General features: G+C 38.0%; 2 protein-coding genes across 2 annotated transcripts in view; one reads left to right on the forward strand and one right to left on the reverse strand.

Annotated features, from left to right (window-relative positions):
* Window positions 1-1,550: 1,550 nt before the first annotated feature.
* THAP6 (THAP domain containing 6) lies at window positions 1,551-9,844 on the reverse strand. Its single transcript, XM_004681208.2, has 5 exons — window positions 9,781-9,844; window positions 8,820-8,922; window positions 7,456-7,663; window positions 6,690-6,815; window positions 1,551-4,135 (listed from the first exon to the last, which is right to left on the reverse strand). Exons 2-5 carry the CDS (start codon window positions 8,897-8,899, stop codon window positions 3,881-3,883), a joined length of 669 nt encoding a protein of 222 aa, XP_004681265.1. The 5' UTR covers window positions 8,900-8,922; window positions 9,781-9,844; the 3' UTR covers window positions 1,551-3,880.
* Window positions 9,845-9,889: 45 nt separating this feature from the next.
* Window positions 9,890-15,770, forward strand: part of RCHY1 (ring finger and CHY zinc finger domain containing 1, E3 ubiquitin protein ligase) — a 15,876-nt gene continuing 9,995 nt past the window's right edge. The window contains exons 1-3 of the mRNA XM_004681209.2: window positions 9,890-10,088; window positions 14,856-14,975; window positions 15,219-15,334. Of these exons, the coding sequence (XP_004681266.1) occupies window positions 9,999-10,088; window positions 14,856-14,975; window positions 15,219-15,334 (326 nt within the window). The 5' untranslated portion in view covers window positions 9,890-9,998. The remainder of the gene's footprint in view (window positions 10,089-14,855; window positions 14,976-15,218; window positions 15,335-15,770) is intronic.

Consider the following 15,770-nt stretch of genomic DNA (forward strand, 5'->3'; position numbering starts at 1 on the left):
AGCAGATCAGGAATATCTGCCCATTTAGCTGACTAGAATGGATTTTACTGTAGTGGGGCTTCCCTTTCTCAGGTATTTTGGCTTGAGATTTTTACTCTTAAATTTGCCAGCAGCATAAGCTTTTCTGGCTTCAGCTTCTTTTCCTTAGTAGCCGGTTTCCCAGCTTTTTAACCTGCCATCTTGCAAAATGGGGAAGAGCCTTCTCAGACTATCAAGTATCACATTCTTTCCATTAATCCAATGGGGGGAGCCAACTATATGTCTGACCTTCCTAGGGATAGTGTTTCTTCCTTTGGGCAGAGTTATCAGGCCTCTATAAGCATCAAATTGAAATGCTGTCTATTGGGGAAACTCATTACAGTTTCAGTGTTAGGGTTTTACTGGGGCAGGTCATTCATACAGGCACACTTTACCTAACACATTCCCAAGTTCCAAGCTCTTGCAAGGAAAGCAGGTGTCCAGCATAAACCACATTGTTTCTGTATAGTTTAGGCACAGTGATCTCTTATCAGTTAGAGAATAGTGGGATCCCTCCTAGAATCCAAGTTTCATGATGCCAGTTAAGAGCCAAACTTGCAAGCAGATATTTCTAAGGAGCACAGTCTCAGACACCTTTTATTCATACCACCCAGCTTCTGAGTTTTCTGTGGGATTGACTAAGGGATCTCCTTAGCCAGGGTGCAAAAGTGGTGGTCCCCATCATACTTTTCATTGATCACTCTGGTCCCTGAAAAATGTAGACAACTCCTGCAAGAGCAGAGTAGACTAAGACAAAACCAACCAAGTAAGAGACTTGATAAGCTGCTGTGCTAGAGGTGATAGCTGTGCTGTGGTATATAAGGTATAAGGTATATGACCACTGATCTGGTGTGCTGGCTTTCCCATCTCTATAAGAAAAGAGGATCATAGGCAGATCACATTCACATGGAACAAACATGTTAACTCTCTTGCTTCTATTCTATAACTGAAAGTGACTTATACCAGACAGACATTCTACAGAAAATCTCTTTTTCACTATTGATGGGTGGTGTCAATCCGATGAGATGAGCACGGTGTGACTAGCAAGTTTGAGGCTTTGAGGGTAACTCAGAGGGTGAGGTAAAACCCATGAAATTGTGGGCCGACCACATCAGTACAATTTTGTGGAATATTGAGTGATGAGGAGCATCACTAGGTCATCCCTATGAAGTAAATGACAAATGATGATGACTTGCATCTTCCAGTAGGAAGAAGGAAACCCTGTGCTTTAAGAGATCTCTTGGGGTTCTGAAAGCAGTGTTTTTCACACACAACTGAGAATAAGTATACTATTCTCAATTATGCACTGGGTGACATTTAAGACTGCCAGTTTACAATGAAGTACCAAAAAGGTTCTGAGATAGGCCTTACTGTGGTGAAAATAAGCCTGTCACTTGGGTCACTAAGCTAGCAGACTCTATGATAGTAGTTACTGGTACAGAGAAAACATGAGGAAGACATTAAAGCAAAACCAATGTATACACATTCATTTCTCTGCTCATTTTATTGAATAACTGAATGTATAAAACCACATACAAAACATCAGTGAAAAAAAAACTTTGAATTCAAGTATATATATAATGGATTCCTCACCCCCAATTATTTCTGTGATAAGTTAAAACTAAACATATATTTTAATACATTTTACCTTTTCTCAAATTAAAGACAATGGTGTAATTGTGATCATCTTTAGCAACCAAATTCTATTTCCAGAGTTTTAACCTTGACATGGAGAAAAATGCCACATTAAGTCCTTCTTACCTGGCTTGATACTGAGATTGGCCTTAGCTGCTTGAGGAACCTCTGGAGGGTTCTGCGTGGGGCAGTTTCTCCTGGGCTAAGCTGAAAATCTCTGGGAGCAGAGGACTGAGGTATACACTGTTTCAGGCATTTGTTAGAGGTGGAAGTAGGGAAGTTTCTATATTTTTTTATGTCCGATTTCTACTGGCAATCATTTCTCCTTAAGAATAAAGACTAAATAGATAGCTCTGGGCCCTTGAGAATATCAGTATTTTGCCCGTAGTTACCTATCTCTCTGAGTACTGGAAAAAAAGAAAAAAAGGAGACAAGGGCTGAGGCCACTGTGAACACAAGCAGTAACATGACTGTGGCATTTGTGAGAGTGGCAGAAACGGGGGCTTGAGTCTTAGAGAGCTAGTATTTGGACATACTGTTTGGGTGTGTCCTCACACCTGCATCGCACACTGAGTTTAATTTTTACACTGAAAAGTGGTGTGAGGGGAAAAAGTCTCCATCTCTATCATAGTATCTCCATAAAATCTAAGTGCATACCCAAACTTTCCATTAAAGTGCCCATTATGACCTACAAATTAAATAGCTAAAATAAATAACAGTGGCTACTAAACTTATTTTGAAGGTAGTGAAAAGATACGATCAGTGATTCCTTCTTGGCATAATGCTGACCTCTCATATGTGAGTAAAACCCACTTTGAGGGAAGGTTTGGAATCCTACATCATAATATAACATGCATAAAACCAGAAAATTCTTAAATATAAGAAAACTTCAAGTACTCATATTGATAATAATATAATACAAATGATAATCAGATTTAAGCACAAAATACAATTCATTTCTGGTTGACACATTGAGATAATACACACTCAGATTCTACTGACTAAGGCATAGATGTTTGAATGAGGTTTGTATATGTACATGTGCACTGAAGCAGAACTTTGGCATTGGGTTAAGAAATTTTTATTCTAATCCATAGTATTGATGAGTGAATTACTTTGACTAGGAAATTAGGAGAAAAGCTAAATTTCTGTCACTTGGATCATTCAACGGCTAAGAGTTCTATTTGTATATATGCAGTAAATGTCTATTCTAATGCTGCTGTTTTACTTGTCTACTTGTCTAAATAAAAACAGTGGGCAGTAATCTACTCTAATTAGAGGAAAATATTATAATCCTTTCTCCAATTCCTATTTTAAGTAGAGAAGCCACACCTTTATTTTTAAAAGCTTCTTCTGTCTTTCACATTTTTAAAACATGTCATCAATATTACTTTCTGTAAAATACAAAGTAGCAGTAAAAATATTCAGCCAGCATTTGCATTCAGGGATTAAAAATATACCTTTCTGATGAAGTAAGTCATGAGACAATGGAGTAATCGTCGGACCAAATAAACATGGAATAGCAGACTTATGGCCCTTGTAAGAATTTTTTTAAAGCTCTGCTGTTTACATCCAAGGGATCCCTGGTGAGGAGGAGCGTGGTAATGCAGAGGTAAACTAAGACCTCATAAAGGGTTTTTTTACCTTGACTCTGAAGAACTTTTAAAGTCAACAGATCTACACCAACTGCTGTGTCAAGGTCAGGACTACACAAGGCCTTGTAAAAAGATCTTTTTGTATAACTGGTAACAAAGCAGCACCCTGAGTGGGATCCAAGATGGACATGCATGCTAACTGAATTCTGCTTTATTGTAAAATACATTAAAGTACAATTCAATGGCCGTAACATAAAGCACAGGTAAGTACTCCCTTGGAAAAAAAAAAATCTGATGCTGCTGAAGAGTGTTCACTACAGCGTAATGTGGCTGATTTGATACCATTTTCTTAGTCCTGAGGACTTTGCATGAGCTTTTAACATCTTTTAATACAACAGTGACCTAGCACTAACTCAGGTCTATAAAAACATAATTGTCACAAGTCACACAAAAACATGATAAACTAGACCAAATTTCTACACATCTTCAAAAGAGTCTTTGGAAAATGACTATAGTGCATAACGGTCCACAGGATCCAAACAAGTACTTGAAATAGATCGTATTTAATGATGGTAAATAACGTTTCTAAAAAGTTGTACCAATGTCAATTTAAGGTAGGACATGAACCTATTTCATGAAATATAGTCTCGTTCTATGCTCTCTTGACAACACTCCCAACAGAAAGTTTCCAGTCTATTTGCTGTTTCTTGGCTAATGAGACATTCATCTTTTAATTCCCTGATTGTCTTCCTCAGTGACTTTTGGAAACGTTTTTCTCGGTCTAAAACATTCTGCAGACTTTTCTTGGTATCCTCTAGTTCGCTGATCACGTGATCTAATTTATGTTTAAGTTTCTTTGGGCTGTCCATTACACTGTAGCTATGTTCCTAAAAACAAACCCCAAGTTACTACATGAGACAACAAGTACTTAAATAAAAACTTATACCTAGGCTTTCTTTGTTCCTTCTAGTAAGGTGCTTAGAGATCTTTAAGTTGGTGATTCTATGAATGCTCAAAGAACATCGGAAGAGGATGGCGTAGAAACCATATTACTTCTATTTAAGGCTCGGTATGGGAAAGACACTGTGCCTGACAGCTTTTTGTTCCTTAGGCTCCTAAATTTGTTTCACGTTACAAATCCAGACTTAAAACTTTCAAAGGAGTTACTTAATTTTAAATAAATATTTCAGCTGATAAGGGATGACAGCCAAAAAGCACTGCAGCAGATTCAGGTTGGGTATTCTAAATTTGGAGAGGACTCTGATCCCGGGATTTTAAAGTGATAATTTAAGTTTTCTCAATACTTATTATTTTTATGCTTGAGATTGCTGGGTATACTATTTTTCATTCAAAAATAGGGAGAATAATACTGATAAGACAAAACTATTTTGATAAGTTATTTAATATTAAAATTAGTGAAGAGACTTTTACTTCAAGTCAAGAGGAAGTAACAGACTGGAGTGACCTTATCTTAAAAAAAACAAACAATACGTGGTTAGAACATCACTGAACAGTGGCATGTCAGATAGCCTGATACACATGTCCTAACAGCTTGGAAGAAGAGAAAAGTTGAGGTAGAAAGAAACAGTTGACGAAATCATAGTAAAAAATTTCCAACTTTGATGAAAACTATCAACCCATGGTAAAGAAGCTTTAACATTAAGAAAATTAAACTAAGGTGTTTCATAATCATATTGAAAGCCTTTGGAGAAGTTCCCAAAAGCAAAGAAAAGAAAGATGTGCTAAGTACAAAGTCTCAGGTCTGACAGTAAGATTTTCATTAGAAATAACGCATGTGAGAATACAGTGGCACAGTATCTTTCAAGAACTAACATCAAAAAAAGAAATAATAACCCCCCAAAACTATCAACTTAGAATTTTGAAAATATTTTTCAAAAATGAAGACTAAATGCTAATTTTTCAAATATATTTAATGAAAGGATTTCTCACCAGCACAGCTGCAATATAAGGAAAGGTAAAGCAAGTCTATCAGATAAAATAATGCCAGATGGAATGGGAGACTTACACCAATATGAAGATCCCAGGTAATGACAACGATCATGGTATGTGCAAGTGCTGTTTTTCTTATTAATCTTGTTTGAAAGATAATTTACTCTTTAAGCCTAAATACTAAAATGTGGTGTGGGGTTTATAATGTATAAAAATGAAATGTATGGCAGCAGTAGAAGGAAGGTTGGGACAGGAGAAATACAGGTATATTATTCTAACTTTTTAACTACATGTCAAATAGTATAATATCACTTGAATATAGCCTGTGATAAATTAAAGATGGCTTTTATAAATCCAAAAGCAGCTGCTAAAATAAAACAAAGAGTTACAGCAAAGAGGACCCAAAAAGGAGAAAATGGGAAATCACAACATTCAGTTAATTCAAAAGAAGCCAGAAAAGGAAGAAAATGGAAGCAAAGAACAAATAGGAAACAAGATGACAGATTTAAACTTACCATATTAATAATCACATTTAATCACTCCATGAAAAGGCAGAATTTATCAGATTAGATAAAAAGAAATTAAGAAAACCCATGATCCAAGCATAAATGCTATCTACAAAGAAAAAACACTGCAAAGACAAAAACAGGTTGAAAGTGAGAGTGAAAAAAAGATAAACCAACACAGCACTAATAAAAAGTGTGGTAGAGAGTGTATAAAGCCATTAGCAGATTTTAGAGGAAAAAACATAACCATGGATAAAGGAGGCCACCTATCAACAAGAGAGGGGCTAACTTATCAAGACAGAACAAACTAAGTATTCAGCACCTAGTAACAGTGCTGAAAAATGTAACATATAATATCTGACAACTGCACACAGAGCAGTTGCTATTCTATACCATAAGCCTCAATACATTAAAATTTTTTTAAAAGATTTATTTATTTATGCATACAGAACTGGTACAGAGGTATGGGGCAGTGAGAGGATTCAACAGAGACAGAGTGAGGAGCAGAATAGGGCAAATGACAAAGTAGAAGCAGCAGGGTGGGGATCGAACTCATGCTGAAGTTGCTTTTGCTTCTCAGCGCTGTGCATCAACATGGTCCTCCTTGGTGGTGCAAGGGGTGAAGTCTCAGCACTATGAAGCTATTGCAGCCACTGAAGCATGAGTTCTATCCCTGGCCAGGGAGCCAACCCACACGGCGCAGCAGACCTCTCCTGTCTCACAAAGTAGGGTTTATTCCAGGAATGCAAGGCTGGTTTACATTAAAAGACAATATGATACAATAAGCCTGTTAACAAAGTAAAATTAAGAAAAACTGTATGATCTCTTAATAGGTATAGAAAATGCATTTGACAAAATTAACTGTCTTTTTGGTCTTGCAACTGCAATGTTATTTTCTTTTGTGAAAATAAACTGGGAATTTAAATTGTTAAGAAAAAAAGATAAAAATCTAAAAAACAACAACAACATTAGAAACTTTACTTACAAAAATGAACTGGGATTGGGATTCTTCAATACATGAGGAAGCACCAACAAGCTCGTAATTGTGGTTTGTGATGGGAAGGGTTTTGAGAGTGAAGTTTGTTCTACAATGAAGTTTTTCTCTTTTTCCCTGTTAAGAACAGTTAATTACCAACTCATAATAATTATTGTAGATACTTCTTTCTTAAATTTTTATTACTTTTAAACTTTGTGTAGTAAAATTAACAACTATTTTTCATAGAAAAGCACATAATTCAATTAGTGTTTACTTATATCATCTTGTTCAGAATTTACTTAAATTCCTATATTTTCTTTTTCTAATCTTCTCCTTTCCTTCTCTAGTTCTGACCTCCTTCCCCCACTCTCCCCTGTATTTTTACTCCTATCTAAGTTTTAAACATGAATGTATGTGACTAGTTTTGTCTGTAGTGGCTCTGCTGTTGACTGCTGGCATCCATGTGAGGACTGTCACTCTTGGAACTTCCCTTCAAGGCTTTTATGCTAACTTCCAAATTTTAGACCATAAATCTTCAATTATTCTAGATCCTAAGTTACAGTCCATTTCACTAACCCTTAGTAATATATAAATAGTTCTGAATGTCTATTGGTAAAATACTTCTACAAATTACAAAGTTGAAGCAGCATTTTAAAATTTAATGCAGCAATTTAATATTTAATAAATCATAGGACTTCAAATGAATACAGTCAGTATTCTCTAATAGTCCCATGAAGAATGAGTAATGATAGTAAGCAGTGACTTGTAAACATACCTGCAAGTGAGATGGGAAATCAAAGATAGAAGGTATGACTCCAGGTTTCAGTTTAATATTTGGAGCGCTTCTGTCAAAATCTGTTTTCTTAAAGTGCCTTGAGCACAACACATCTCCTTTTTTAGGCTCCCAAATGCCTGCGGAATTCACATCAAGTCTTTTCATTGCTAATACCCACTTTCTTTTGACATTTTCATCTGTGGGGAATCTAGAAAAAATACAAAATGTACATGAAAACTAAACATTGATGAGATTCCTGCATTAAGGCTATGACTAAATTGATTCCTTAATTAGTTTATTAATCTTAGGAATGAGAATATTCAGGAAACCATCATGAGTCATGCTTTTATAATCTGTTTTTTTAAGTCATGTTTATATCAATTATGCTCCAGACCTATGGAGCTCTGATTATTCTCATATTGTGAAGAAAAGTTTCAATGGATATTTAACAACTTACAGTAAGATCCACAATTAAAGGTTTTTTTCATTTATAGATGATAAAGATTACCATTTGGGCTTTTTCCTATATAAACTGGTATCTACAACTTACCCCACATGAATACAGTCCCTTGTACTTTCATTTTTCTGTCACTATCAGAAAATTCCTCAGTACTGCTTTTAACATACAACAGCTCTATAAAAGTTTAGTGAATGACTGCAGAAAATAGCTTCAATCTGGAGTTCTGAAGATAAGGACTACTTTGGAGGCCAGTAACTCTACCTTTTCCAATTGTCCAAGCTGTTTTAAATCCTTCTTTTGGAATAAGGCAGGACACACATACTCATTTTTGATTCCCTCATACCTAGCAAAGTAGTTAGCCTATCTTTCTCTAGTACATGGATCAGTACCTGGCACAAAAACGGCAAAATAAACTTTTAACAAATGAAAAAAAATGTTGAGACTTATTATCCCCTCTTTCCTTTGCTGAAGAATTGCTAAAATATTAAATTATGAGCATCTTGATATCTGCATCATAGCCAAAGGCCTCTTGGTATGAACTTATATTTTCTATTTTTTCCCTAACAAGCTTGATCTCTTTCTAAATAGAAAGGACATTAATTCATTTATGTAAGGATCCTTCCTCCCTCTTTTCCTCCCTCTTCTTTCTCCACTGTAAATTGGGACTAGCTTAGAAGGTGTGAAAGTGCAAAGTAAAAAAAATTAGCAAAAATGAACTTTGTTATTTTTGTTAAGCAGCCGGATACTTTGGTAGGTATCTTAAATGTCTGAACTAAACTGTAAAAGTACTATGGTCACTCAAATTTAACTAACAATGTTATTTAAAAAGGTCAAAATTTGAAAGTTTGACTTCAGCTTTTTACAACAGTCAAAAGTACTTAGCTTAACTACAGTAAAATCTTACACGTGAAATGTCAGTCCTTTTAACTTGGAATTTGGCAAACAGCGAGAAGCACATCCAATGGCCGAGCAACATTTCACCATGATTTTAGCGACTCATAACAGAACTGAAAGAAAATTAAAATAGTAAGCGTTAGTAACTTTAAAGCTCTGGGGGACATACTGACATTTCCCAATATGTTTTAGGTTACAGAAAATCATGCTAGAAGGCCAGAGGCAATATTTAATACCATCAACTGCAGCCTTGTTATAAGGGCTTGGCACTTTATTAGTTATATATATTACGAATGCCGAAGCACCGATTTTAATTTTGTGGGCTTGTACATTTCCCTCCACCACTTCTGATAGGCAACAGGTTCCTGCACCAAAAGACGTTGGCACACAAACTCCTACTCATCTTTCAGCGCAAGTGTTGAGTCCCCAGGGAAACACTCCTGGGGAGTCAGACCAGTGAGAGCCCCTCTAGTGTTATCTTTTGTAGAACACGCACTTCTTTCCCACACTTCTCAAGTTGTAATCTTACATTTACTAAAATAATTCTTGATCAACGTGTTTCTTTCCCACCACTCGATGTGGGCATGGGAGTGTGTGCTTTTGCTCATTTTTGTTCACTACATCACTGGCACATGGAAAATATTAACGCATAACTGTGAAACTAAGATGAGCAAGCAGAGGCGAAGTGCAGGAAGGAGGAAACGTTTCGAGACGCCCGGGCAGCTCAGCAGCCGCAGCAGAGCGCGCACCAAGACCCGCTCCGAAGTAGAGGTCAGGCCGAGCTCCGCCCCTTTCTCCAAGCTCCGGCCGTCGCAGGGAGAGGGAGGGGCCGCCCTGTCACAGGTGCGGAGGCGGCCTGGGAGCGTCCCTTCCTCCGGGCGTTTCCGCGCAGCTGCGGTCCTGCTTGCCTCGAACCACGCTCAGGACTGGGCGGATTATGATGAAGATAAGAGCAACCTAAGAGTTATTACCGTTAGCAGCGAAGACGGCAAGTAACATCGACGACAGAGACTGCGTCGGCCTCCACTTCCGCCCCGTAGCCTCGGAAACCGGAAATCCGGCTGCCCCGGGTCACGTGCTTGACCGCCATATTGGAGCGGCTTCGGCCGGGAGGGGCTGTGCTGAGTGGCGCTGCTTCTCTGGGCGTGGCTTTCGTCTGGCGAAAAGTCGCTGGAGGGAGGTGGAAGAGATGGCGGCCTCGGCGCAGGAAGATGGCGCCCGCGGCCCAGAGCAAGGGCGGCGGGGCTGCGAGCACTATGACAGAGGATGTCTCCTGAAGGTGACTTCTCTGGGCTCGTCCCTGATGGGCTTCCGCCGGACCGGGTTGGGCGGAGTGGGCAAGGCGATTGATTAGACTCGGGCTGAACTGTTTTTCAGAATATTTTCTCCAAAAATCTCGAACTGGGTTCCTGCTGGAGAGAAGTGTTTTGGCCAGGCGTCCGCAGGCCTCCGTTTTCCTCCTGTTTGTACTTAGCAAGCAAAAGGTTTTTTTGCTTGACCTGGGCTTGCTGGTCGGTCGGCAAGAGGTTTACTTAGTTTAGTCTCTTGCTTCTGGAAGTAAGCTGAGACAGCTTCAGACTTGTCCTGGCTTTTCCCCACATCACTGTGTGTGATGAAATAATGGACATGAAAGAGTAAGTGGAGAAAGGTGATATATTTCAGCTCCTGGAGCCAGTACGTTTCACAGCCTGCCAGTTTCACTTGGGGATCAGTGAATATGCTTAAACCCGCCAAAGAGTAATATTTTTGAAAAGAAAGTCGTGTGCTTGCCACTTGTGGAAATTTAGTATGGGAAAGTATCTGTATGAATAGTGTTAACTTTTGCTGCTTTCTTTGAGAAAAACTCTACTCTTTTTTCCATCGGCAACCACCCAATTAAATTCTGACTTATCTTGCAAAAGGCAATTTAAAGATTTTGCAACAGTCTGAGCTTTGGCGTCACCACAGCCTCATCCTCAAATATTAGTGCTGCTAAAATCCGATGTCTTAGCACTTAATTCTTTAAGTGCACCTTATGTGAAATAAGGATGATAGAAGTCCCTGCCTGATCAAAACTATGAGGCCTGTAAAGGTAACCTGAAACCATTTTTGTGGGCCACTGTTTTTTTTTTTTTTAAATTTCTGGATGAAACTCAGTCACCAAATGTTGGGTAAAAAATTGAGTACTAGTCTTGATTCCATTTCCATCAAGATTATTCCTTTAAACCTGAGTTTTAAAACACTGAAATCAGTGTCTTGGCCCTCTGTCTCCCAGGAAACCATACAACTACATTTGTATTTCCTAGCACTAAGAAGTACTTTCTGTCTTCCCTAATACCAGAGGCCAAGTGAAGAGTTTTGAGAGATTAAGCAATTCAGTCTATTGCCCTTTGAGTAAGATAAGAACTGAAAATTGACCTTTATTGGTGTGGCGGTCACTGGTGAACTTGGCAAGAGAAGTTTCAATGGAGAAATTAGGAGAAAGCCTAATTGGAGTAGATTCAAGAGAGAATGGGAGTAGTGGAACTGGTAATAGCCTTTACAGATAATTCTGCGAGTTTTTGCTGTAAGTTACCCCAAAATGAGGCCATTGTTAATGGGCCATGTGAGCTATGGGATTTTTTTCCCTCTTTAAGATGGGAGGTATTATGGCATGTTTGCATATTTTTGGAAATAGCCCAATAAAATAAGAAGATTTTGTAGTTCAGAACAGAGGGAAACTGAGGGAAACTATCTTTAAGTAGCCAAAGATAGGATACTGTGCACAAATGGTGTTGGCCTTGCATAAAAATGTGGACTGTAGATTGTAATGTAAGGTAAGGCTGTATGAGATACCTTTGCAAGTAAATTGGTAGTTTGTGGGAGATTGTACTCTTGATTATTTCTGTTTTCACAATGAAGTAAGAGAAAGGTCATCAACATTAGAAGACAGGAAGAAGAGTATTCCCGTTTTAAAGAGCAAGAAGATATGAAATAACCACCAAAATTGTAGGGCGTAGTTTCTGCAAGAATGAGGGAATTGACTAGAGCACATGATTGTAAGAGTCCACTTTTTCATTTGTGGTTTTGACTGAAAAGTTATAGCAGTCAGTCTGGTGGTTCTTTTTCTTAAGCTATATTTAGCTAGACACATATAGGATGTTATATATGAAAATTAAGTTTATAAAGAAATACTTGAATTTAACCAGAGTTGGGGTTTTGGGATATGTGACTGAGTGGATCAAATGAGAAGAAAGGAGGTAGGGTGTATCAAAGGGAATGATAGGAGTTAGAAAGAGAGCAGGTCGTGGTCAGAGAATGTCATATTCAAAGTGTGAATCGGATTTAGTTCCTGTTCTAGAGTAGTGGTTCATCAACCCTTGTGGGTTCCTGAGGCCCTTTTTTATGATCCTCAAGGTCAAAACTACTTTCTAACATGTCTATTTTTAGCATGTGTAAAAACAATGCATGAAATTGCTGCTTTGTTTTTGTTAAAGATTTATTTACTTATGCATACAGAACTGATGTATAGGTCAAAAGTGCAGGGGCAGTGAGAGGATTCACCAGAGACAGAGTGGGGAGCAGAACAGGCAGACTGACGAAGTACACTGCTGAGGGGAGCAGTGGGCGAGACAGGAAAGGTCTGGCATGGCAGACCTCCATGGCCTAGGATTGAATTTGTGCTGAAACTTGAGGGGAAAATACAACCTTTTCATTAAAATATGAATGTTTTACATGTCTTACATATTATGTTAATATGTAAGAGTTTGTTAATGTTATTTTTAAAAGAAGCAATAGGGGCTACCTGATGGCCCTACCTGGTGGCCTCGTGGTTAACTCTCAGCACTATCGCCACTAGGGCCTGAGTTCTATCCCTGGCCAGGGAGCTGACCTACATGTGGTGCAGTAGACCTCTCCTGTCTCATCCACTGCCACTGTTCCCCTCAGCAGTGTATTTTAGTAGTTCTGCTTGTTTTGGTCCCAACTCTGTCTCTGGTGAATCCTCTTATCGCACCCCCCCCACCTCTGTCCTACACCCCAGTTCTTCTACACAAACTATATATACACATATACATATACACATACATACACACAAAGCAATAGCGCTTTAAAACTCATCAGCTTTGATTTACAGTATGGTAATAGTAGGTATAATCCACAGATTCTCAATTTTAAGATTGTAAAGGGAGCCTGAGACCAAAATGTTTCTGAGAACCGCTTTTCAGTGAGAAGACAGTGGCAATGTGTCATGTCACTGAGAAGGAGGACCAACAAGGACATTGGAAGTTAAGAAGTCCGGGAGGGGCCCTCCCTGGTGGCGCAGCGGGTTAAAGCACTGCACTGAGAAGATAAAGCCACTTCCTCATGAGTTTGATCCCCGCTAAAGCCACTTCCTCATGAGTTCCATCCCCGTTAAAGCCACTTCCTCATGAGTTGGATCCCTGCCTGCCCCGGAGGTGACCACATGGCGTGGCAGACCTCTCCTGACCCGCCCGCTGCTCCCCTCAGCAGTGTACTTCATCAGTCAGCCTGTTCTGCTCCCGACTCTGTCTCTGGTGAAGCCCCTCATCACCCTTGAGCCTCTGGCCTGTACCCCAGTTCTGTATGCACAAATAAATAAATCTAAAAAAAAAAAAAGAGAAGTCAGAGAACTGAGATTTTTGTGGTATTGAAAGTATTATGACTTAGGACACGTAGTGTTGGAGAGAAATGGAGCCATTTGAGTGTTAGAATCTTTAAGGAATGAACTATATTTTGTCAACCATATTAAATCAAGGCATAAGTCAAGTCTTAAGAAATGACTGGATCTCCCAGGTCATGGTGTGCTGAAAGTATTAGGTTAGTATTGACCAGGAAATGTCTTGATTTTTAGTTAGGATAAAGTGAAAGCTGCTATAACAAAAAGACCTAACAGAAACCGGTGTTAAAGAATAAAGAGTTTATTTCTCTGTACTTGTGAATTCCAAGTGGATGATTCTGTTAGATGTTGAGCCTATACTACATGTTCACTCTACAATCCAAGATTTTGCCATTGTATTCTTTTCCATATTTTAGGGATATGTTTTAGTTATTAGCTAGACTGCTATGATTTTCAAGTTTCATTTGAGAAAATGTCAGCAGGAAAGTGGAGGCATATCTAATTTCTTAACATTCAAAAGTAACAAAGCATAGTTGCTTGGCCATAGCTAACGGCAGAGGAGACTGAGAATTGTATAATTGTGCATTTATTTTCCAGCAGGGAGAGAATAGAATTTGGTGGACAGCTGATAGTCTGCCATGCATGGAAATAAAGGTTGTTGTTTCATACTTATTACATTCTTTAAAATATGAGACACATAGTTGGTGATTAATAAACATAAGTGATCCAAAAAATAACTCATATTGAGAAAAGGTCAAGAAAAAGACAAAACTTGCAGACAGACCGTAGATTGCGGCATACAGCAGGGGAAGAGGACTGTGAGGTCCTAACGGGAGGGAAGAGCAGATGTGACCATGGTGATCTGTCATGGATGGGACATACATGGTGGTGGGAGAACTACAGGGACTACACCTTCAGGGAGAAACCACCTATTGTACAAAAATGAACAACAGTGTATGAAAATGAATGAATTAAAAATATATAATTCATAATATTTAAGGGGGTAAAGTAGGTAAATGGACAGATCTATATATGTCTTAAGTTAACTGGTCACCAATTAGGCTCAGAATGAGTTTAGGGTGTTGAGAATTGGTTTTTCAGCTGCTGTAGCTTAAGTTTGGTCCCAGGCTGAAGAGTAGCCCTCATGGGGTGGCAGACCTCTGCTGTCTGCTCACGCTCCTTTCAGCAGTGTGTTTCATTCAGTCTGCCTCTTTTGCTCCCCACTCTGTCTTTGGTGAGTCCTCTCACTCCCTGCTCCTCTGTCCTGTGTCTCAATTCTTATATACATAAGTAAATAGACATTTAACATAAAATATGCAAAGCAACCAGTGACTTGTTATAATTAGGAGCAGTTTACTGATTTATTGGTTGTAATTGTTGACCTTGTAGGAGGAACGGGAAGAAAAGTTTCTTCTGGTTTCTTACAACTTTTTCTCTCCTGGGGTTTAGGCACCTTGCTGTGACAAACTTTACACTTGTCGGTTGTGTCATGATAACAAAGAAGATCATCAGCTAGATCGCTTTAAAGTAAAGGAAGTGCAGTGCATAAACTGTGAAAAAATTCAGCACGTAAGATTTTATTGATACACTTCTATTTTCCTAAAAATGTTTTTCTAGTGGCTTAAAAATTTTATTGAGTATTGCAACTATGATATCTTTAGCTCTTAGGGTGAGGAAAATATTTGATTTAATTGTTTCAAAACTTAAAAAAATATAACTTCATATACTTTAACATAAATCCTAGCTCTTTAGATTGTAATTCAAATGTTTTGATAAATTTATTCCAGTTTTAAATAATATGTCTTTTTTTAGGCCCAACAGACTTGTGAAGAATGTAGCACATTGTTTGGAGAATATTATTGCAACATATGTCATCTGTTTGACAAAGACAAGAAGCAGTACCATTGTGAAAACTGTGGAATTTGTAGGTACTGTATAGAAAGTATTATTTTATGATTATTGTTAAGGTATCTGGGCAGTAATAGTTTTAAAGTCATTGTTACTAGTATATAACTTAGTTCTGTGAAATGAATATGAAGTACTCAATTCAGTAAATATTGAAAAATATGTATATATTTGTATATTATGACCCACACAATCAAGTTAAACATTTCCATTTTTCTAAAATATTTCTTTATATCTCTTTTTTTTGCAATAGTCATTTAATTAGTCCATTAACTATTGTGTGGCTATTTAAAACTTTGGGATATAAAATATGCTTTCATATTAAGTGTTGTAGCTAAGTGAGGTAAAAAATTAGGGTGGATTTTTCCTTTTTAAAAAGTAATTAAAAATACAGTTTTATTCATAAAAACTGGAAAATTAGAATGAATAAAAATAAATTGACATAGGTGGAGTGGGGAA

The sequence above is a fragment of the Condylura cristata genome, unplaced genomic scaffold, assembly GCF_000260355.1.
Source record: "Condylura cristata isolate star-nosed mole 26May11 unplaced genomic scaffold, ConCri1.0 scaffold00012, whole genome shotgun sequence".
Classification (NCBI taxonomy): domain Eukaryota; kingdom Metazoa; phylum Chordata; class Mammalia; order Eulipotyphla; family Talpidae; genus Condylura; species Condylura cristata.